At 53.5% G+C, this 7,860-nt stretch overlaps 1 protein-coding gene across 1 annotated transcript in view; it reads right to left on the bottom strand.

Moving 5' to 3' along the window:
* The window catches only part of LOC306834266 (leucine-rich repeat neuronal protein 1), a gene marked incomplete at its 3' end in the record, with an annotated part of 4,740 nt that extends 640 nt beyond the window's left edge, over nucleotides 1-4,100 (bottom strand). The window contains 15 exon segments of the mRNA XM_079360099.1: nucleotides 158-194; nucleotides 197-292; nucleotides 382-399; nucleotides 401-424; nucleotides 427-438; nucleotides 440-778; nucleotides 781-802; nucleotides 1,475-1,597; nucleotides 1,771-1,893; nucleotides 1,976-2,218; nucleotides 2,304-2,488; nucleotides 2,594-2,695; nucleotides 3,005-3,150; nucleotides 3,233-3,320; nucleotides 4,095-4,100. Coding sequence (XP_079216225.1) covers nucleotides 158-194; nucleotides 197-292; nucleotides 382-399; nucleotides 401-424; nucleotides 427-438; nucleotides 440-778; nucleotides 781-802; nucleotides 1,475-1,597; nucleotides 1,771-1,893; nucleotides 1,976-2,218; nucleotides 2,304-2,488; nucleotides 2,594-2,695; nucleotides 3,005-3,150; nucleotides 3,233-3,314 — 1,552 coding nt within the window. The 5' untranslated portion in view covers nucleotides 3,315-3,320; nucleotides 4,095-4,100.
* Between the last annotated feature and the right edge of the window lie 3,760 nt (nucleotides 4,101-7,860).

The raw sequence follows: 7,860 nt of genomic DNA, 5'->3' as shown, positions 1-7,860 counted from the left end.
GGGTGCATCCCATTTCCTTTCACGGCACCCTTGTGTCCTTCCTTCATATCTAAGCCCCTCCCACTGATGACCTGCAGCCTGACTCCAGGTGAATCGTTGATAAGTGAAGGTGAGGAAGGATCCATTAAACGAAATGGAATGCCCCCCCCAGACTGACCTGCGTCTGACGGCTTCCCGCGGTGCTCGATCACGAGGCGCTCCGGGGCTCCGACATACGATGCTTCTTCTTCTTCCTCTTCAGGCCACGCCCTTCCTCTGATATGATTGGTGCAGCCACGGCCTCCGAGCTCACCTGACAAGGTGTGAAAACACCTCAATGTGTTACTGTCTCTTTAAGAGGATATAATGGCCTTCATCACCTGTACAGGTCACCTGTCTCACCTTGTCTCCAGTGGGCGTTCACCCAGTAGAACTGGGGGGGCGGGGGTCAGCATCCGCCCCAGCACTCCAGTGTGATTGGCTGCCCGGCGCTGACGTTCATGGCCGGCGGAAAGGCGTGCGGAGATATGTGAGGCAGACAGCTGTTGGCTCCGCCTCCGCCCCACCCTTGCGCCACCACCTCCTGCAGCTCCCGACCAACCAGGTGAGGGGGGGCGGAGCAGAGGGTGATGGAGGACTCCAGCAGCTTGAGGTGCGACTGGTTGCCAAGGTGAGGACCCCAGGAGGAGAGACAGTCACACCTGAGCGGGTTGGAGTGCAGAGACACCTCCTCCAGAGACGGGAGCGACGACAGGAGGTCACCTGACAGCAGGCCCAGCTGGTTACTGTGGAGGAGGAGGTCGTCCGCAGGGAGGACAGGTCACTGAGGACGGAGGAAAACAAGGAGAGAAGACAGGGACGAAGCGGGAGAGGAAGAAAGAAAGAGAGAGAGGGAGGAAGAGGAGGAGTTCAGAACTTAAAATCAATGATCAAAGGTAGAGACAGACAGGTAGAGACAGACAGGTAGAGACAGACAGACAGGTAGAGACAGACAGGTAGAGACAGACAGGTAGAGACAGACAGACAGGTAGAGACAGACAGACAGGTAGAGACAGACAGGTAGAGACAGACAGACAGGTAGAGAGAGACAGACAGGTAGAGACAGACAGGTAGAGAGAGACAGACAGGTAGAGACAGACAGGTAGAGAGAGACAGACAGGTGAGACAGACAGGTAGAGACAGACAGACAGGTAGAGACAGACAGGTAGAGACAGACAGACAGGTAGAGAGAGACAGACAGGTAGAGACAGACAGGTAGAGAGAGACAGACAGGTGAGACAGACAGGTAGAGAGAGACAGACAGGTAGAGACAGACAGGTAGAGAGAGACAGACAGGTAGAGACAGACAGGTAGAGACAGACAGGTAGAGAGAGACAGACAGGTGAGACAGACAGACAGGTAGAGACAAACAGACAGGTGAGACAGACAGGTGAGACAGACAGGTAGAGACAGACAGAGACAGAGACAGACAGGTAGAGACAGACAGGTGTCTGACCTGAACGCCAGCGGGTCGATGTAGGACAGTCTCGGGTTGCTGCAGATCTCCAGTTTGGCGATTTCTGGAAGGTTCTGGAAAGCCCCTCGCTCCACCATCAGCAGCTCGTCCATGTTGTTCAGACTGCACACACACACACACACACACACACACACACACACACACACACACACACACACACACACACACACACACACACACACACCATCATGTGTCAGAGATGAATTTAAAGGTGTGAGGTGTTCAAAGACTTGTGTGAATGTGGGAACAAATCAAGTCGAGTGTTGGCCTCAGACCTGAGCTCCTCCAGGTGCTGAAGGTTCTGGAAGTCTCCCTGCTGGACTCGGCTGATGGGGTTCCTGTTCAGGTCCAGGAACTTGAGGTTAGGAAGCACGCTCAAAGCGTCCCGAGGAACCGACCTGTGAAAAAAACCAAAAACACGATTCACATAATTGAACCCGCAGTGCGCTCACCCAGCGAGCCACCAGGCAGCCGACCCACCTCAGTCTGTTGTCATAGAAACTCAGACTCTCCAGGTAGTCCAGACCCTGGAAGGCGGCGGATGGGACAGAGGCCAGCCCCATCCCGGCCAGAACCAGGCTGTGGAGGCGGGACAGAGGCAGGAAGTTCTTCTCCTCCAGACCCAGGATGGGGTTCTCCCCGATCATCAGGATCTCAAGCGACGGAAGCGACTCAAACCAGCGACTGTCGATGGCCACCAGGCGGTTCGAGTTCAGGTGGAGCCTGCAAGACGGCGCAGAGGGCAGAACACTTAGAACCTGCTGGACTGTGAGTCCCCGTCCAGAGAGAGAAGACACGGCGTGGTTACCTGAGCAGGTTGGTGAGGCCGGCGAAGGCTTTGGGTCCGATGGAGGAGATGCGGTTGTGGTTCATGTAGAGCTCTTCAAGGCTGGACAGGTTCCTCAGACTGAAGTCCTCCAGCTCCTCGATGTGGTTCTCCTCCAGGTACAGAGTCACCAGGCGGCCCAGAGAGGACAGACCCATGGAGCTCACCTGACGAGACGGAGGGACAAGATCTGTGTCCACGTCCGGAGCGTCATTGAACACAACACTGTGTGTGTGTGTGTGTGTGTGTGTGTGTGTGTGTGTGTGTGCTACCTGTGTGAAGTGGTTCTGGGACAGGTCCAGCTCGGTCAGGTTGGTCAGACTCTGCAGCTCAGTGCTGATGGAGGAGATGTTGTTACTCTGCAGCAGCAGGACCTGAAACACACGGCGGGACTGAAACCTGAAGCTCGCGTCCTTAAAGGCAACAATGTGTCGGCTTGGTGCAGTTTGGCGCCCACCGAAGGTCAACGAGTGTAACTGCACTAACTGTACGGGGGATTCATCAGGATTGTCTGATGTTGGAAAGTTGGGATTAATACGCCGGATGTTTGTAAAGTGCGTCAGAGGGAAGCTCCGCCCCCTCGTCCAAACGTTAAATATGTTTTTTGTGCGATTTAGACGTTTGATAAAAAACCTGAGTGTGGACGTTTAAAGGTTTACAGCCTCGATGACCTCACAGCGTACCTGCGTGTCGGCTGACACGTTGGCAGGTATCCTCTGCAGGTGGAGTTCGTTACAGTCCACCGTCCGCGCCTGATGATACACGGACTGTGGCGTGTACCAAGGCCTCGTCTCGCACACACACTGGAGAGGACACAGCACAGCGCCACCTGCAGGACACAAGCATCATGGTCGCTCGACGTCAGTTTTGTTTCGAACTTTCACGTAAACTTGCAGGTTTGCGTTCTTTACCTTGAATGGCTCCGCCCACGTCGGCACACACTGATGATGTCACCAGACAGAGGAGGAGGCTCACGAGGACTGCAGATCCCATGGTGCACTGGGGGATGGAGCAGACAGGAAGTGGTGGTTAAAATCCTCCGGAAGGTCTGCAGCTGGAAGGAAACAAACAGGAAGTGATGTCATCGCTGATGGAGGAGGAGAATCAACACAAAGCAGTCCAGACTTAAAGGGATGGAAGCGTATCGATGTACACAGTCCGTAACCACGGTAACCACGGCAACCGCTGGAGTCCATCCTGCGAACTGTCGCAGCGTGAGAACAAAGAAACATCGTCTGGAATTATAACCTTAATGAGATTTACAGATTTAACTCAGCAGGAGTCTAACAGCGGGGCGCGCACACACACACACACACACACACACACACACACACACACACACACACACACACACACACACACACACACGCACGCACACAGCTCATTAGCACTAATTGAGTAAAATTCATGTTGCAGCAAACATTAACTCACTAACAACACTGAGTGCCAGCGTGTGTGTGTGTGTGTGTGTGTGTGTGTGTGTGTGTGTGTGTGTGTGTGTGTGTGTGTGTGTGTGAAGCGAGAACGAAGCCCGGGGACAAATATAATCGCATCAAAGTCTTTCTACCTCTCTCTCTTTCTGTAGCTGACAAGAGATCCCTCGTTCATTTCACACACACACACACACACACACACACACACACACACACACACACACACACACACGCCTTAATGTGACTAGACAGCTGTGTTGTTGTTGGGGACTTGCACACACACACACACACACACACACACACACACACACACACACATTGGAGCAGGAAATGGGGACACCTTGCCTCTGGTGGCATGGCAACCAGCCAGGAAGTGACATAGATGGAGGGCGGAGAAAAGGACCTCTGAGCTGCTCTCCGATTGGCTGAGAGGGACTAAACCCGTTCAGAAGTTTTTGTGAAGTAAATCAAAGTTTACTGCTCTCAGAGTCGTCATGGCAGCAGGTTACAAAGACAATCAACCGTCTGTGTCTGCAGCTCACAGAGGAATAATCCTCCCCTGAAGGAGCACGACAGTGTGCACGTACACGAGCTCCCACAGTGTGCACGAGCTCCCACAGTGTGCACGTGCACGAGCTCCCACAGTGTGCACGAGCTCCCACAGTGTGCACGTGCACGAGCTCCCACAGTGTGCACGTGATGTCGCACGAACACATCAAGACTCCCCCAGAGCATCATGGGAAACTGTGAGCTTAAGTGAATTGATGGTCGAGAAGTTTGGAGGTGTTTCTCGTCTTTTTATGATTCAGGACGCAGAATCAACTCGTCTCCTCGAGCGAGCAGCTCGGCCTGATGGAGGAGCTGAGCGGCGTCGTAGCGTCGTAACAGATCACTAACAAACAACACGTCTCATAATTATGTTCAACCTTCTGCTGTCGTGCACCTGCAGCTGCCCCCTCTCCAAGATGGCCGCTGTGTATTTATCTATGTTCACACCGCCGCCCAGCGTGATGCCACAACACACACGTCTACACGTGAACACGTCTGATAGAAAAACATGCTTTTGTTTCCTGTTTGGTTCATCTGGAGTTTGTAGTTTCCCAGCGGTCCCCGAACGCAGCGCAGAGTCTGACAGATCGTTCAATCATCTGAACCTCCTTCTTCTTGTTCACGACAGACTGAAGGAGGTTCGTCTCCGTGCTCAGACATCTGAACACGTCCCCCCCCCCCCCCGCGCCCCCCCTCCCCCCCTGCTGCTGCTGAGCAGATGGAATATTGATGAGGTGGTATTAATTATTTAACGAGCTGTGAGCGCCTCGTTAAGTGTCCTGCTGCAGCAGCTGTGATTGGAGGAGAGGGAGAAGCTGGTTAATTAACTGTGAGCAGACACACACACACACACACACACACACACACACACACACACACACACACACACACACACACACACACACACACAGGTGAAAGGGGACATAAATATAGAACTCTTAAAGGGAAACAAACTGCATGAAGCTTCAGTCTGAAAAAGTCCAAAAGATTCTGAGAGCTGTGTTTGAGTTCTGACGCCGCTCGCCTCGTCACCATGTTTCACTTCAGTCGAACAAGAGAACTCTGCAGAACCACCAGGCTCAGGCAGACACCTGGACCAGAACCAGACTCATAAACAGGCAGAGACCTGGACCAGAACCAGACTCATGATGAACAGGCAGAGACCTGGACCAGAACCAGACTCATGATGAACAGGCAGAGACCTGGACCAGAACCAGACTCATGATGAACAGGCAGAGACCTGGACCAGAACCAGACTCATGATGAACAGGTAGAGACCTGGACCAGAACCAGACTCATGATGAACAGGCAGAGACCTGGACCAGAACCAGACTCATGATGAACAGGCAGAGACCTGGACCAGAACCAGACTCATGATTAACAGGCAGAGACCTGGACCAGAACCAGACTACAGATTAGCTATCAGCTAGCTCAATGCTAACCCAGCTAGCATCAGAGCCTGGACAACAACAGATAAAACAGATTATCAGTCTAATGATCAGAATCGAATTCAACGATGATTCTTTAAACGTCTCTGTAGGCGAGAAGTCCGGACAAACTGGATCAAGTTCTAAAAGGTGTCAGTGAGCCGCCCTCGCCGCTCGCCGCTCGCCGCCGGGCCGAAGACTCTCAGGACGTTTTTAAAAGCTGCACATGGTGACAGACAGAGGAGGAAGTGATTACATAAAGGAGGAGGATGCTTGTTGCCCTGGAAACACTCTGAATGTGAAACAAGTCGACTGATGTGAAGAAACTCTGTGACCCAGTTTCATCGCAGAGTTTCAGAAGAATCATTACGCAACGTCAACTCAGCTCGTCCAACTTCACGTCTTCATGTCCTGACAGGAAATCAACGCTCCGCATCCAACTCCTCCAGGGAGACGCAGAGGGAGGAGACGAGACCAGAGGAGAGGAGACCAGAGGGAGGAGACGAGACCAGAGGAGAGGAGACGAGGAGAGGAGACCAGAGGAGAGGAGACGAGGAGACCAGAGGGAGGAGACGAGACCAGAGGAGAGGAGACAAGGACAAGGGGAGGAGACCAGAGGAGAGGAGACAAGGACAAGGGGAGGAGACCAGAGGAGAGGAGACGAGGAGACCAGAGGAGAGGAGACCAGAGGAGAGGAGACGAGGAGACCAGAGGAGAGGAGACGAGGAAAAGGGGAGGAGACCAGAGGAGAGGAGACGAGGAGACCAGAGGAGAGGAGACGAGGAGAAGACCAGAGGAGAGGAGACGAGGAAAAGGGGAGGAGACCAGACGAGACGAGACCAGAGGAGACCAGAGGAGACCAGAGGAGAGGAGACGAGGAGAAGGGGAGGAGACCAGAGGAGACCAGAGGAGAGGAGACAAGGAGAAGGGGAGGAGACGAGAGGAGAAAGATGGAAACAGTACGAGTCAGCACATCCAGGGAGCTCAATCAGCTGATGTCTCAAAGATCAAAACTGGACTTTAAAGAAAAGACAGACAGCACAACGTCTGATCAATCTTCACCCACAAACAAACCAACATCTGGACCAACATCTGGACCAACATCTGGACCAACATCTGGACCAACATCTGGACCAACATCTGGACCAGGACACAAAGAACCTACATCAAAAACTGAACACTGAGTTTGTGTGGCTGCTCTCGAAGGTGAGCCGGGCCGAGTCAACAAATATTCTCTATAATGTCCCTGAAATAGAGCTGAAGACAAAACTGGGACTGTAAACACTGAGCTCCATTATTTGATGAGCCTTCAAACACTGAAGTGTGACATCCTGCAGTACCTGGAGTGTCCACTAGAGGCTGGCTGCAGTTCCTGGAGTGTCCACTAGAGGCTGGCTGCAGTTCCTGGAGTGTCCACTAGAGGCTGGCTGCAGTACCTGGAGTGTCCACTAGAGGCTGGCTGCAGTACCTGGAGTGTCCACTAGAGGCTGGCTGCAGTACCTGGAGTGTCCACTAGAGGCTGGCTGCAGTTCCTGGAGTGTCCACTAGAGGCTGGCTGCAGCAGCACAGGAAGTCACATACACACCCATTCAAACAGCCTGTTTTTACAGCAGACATGAACATGTTTACAGCCTGCTTCAAAAAACCAAATAGGTGTGATTAGCTCATGTCTCCATCCACACACACTGTACGGGGGGAATGTTTTGATGACTCAGCAGTTTTGATTGGATGAAGGATCAGAGTTATTCACAATAAGGCGTGTAGCTGAGCTGATTGACAGGTGGGCGCCGTGTAACGGTTTGTCAGGAGGCTTAAAACCCGCCTCAGCTCTCAGCCTGTCGTTAGCTTGACTCAAAGTTAGCCTGAGACAGCATTTCCAGCACGGAGACCGCCATCCATGGGACTCCAGCGCCCCCTGCAGGGACACACGGGGGACTCCAGCGCCCCCTGCAGGGACACACGGGGGACTCCAGCGCCCCCTGCAGGGACACATGGAGACTCCAGCGCCCCCTGCAGGGACACACGGGGGACTCCAGCACCCCCTGCAGGGACACATATAGACTCCAGCGCCCCCTGCAGGGACACACGGGGACTCCAGCGCCCCCTGCAGGGACACACGGGGGACTCCAG

The sequence above is a fragment of the Symphodus melops genome (genome assembly GCF_947650265.1).
Source record: "Symphodus melops genome assembly, chromosome: 13".
NCBI lineage: Eukaryota > Metazoa > Chordata > Actinopteri > Labriformes > Labridae > Symphodus > Symphodus melops.
This window is presented reverse-complemented; position numbering and strand designations above follow the sequence as displayed.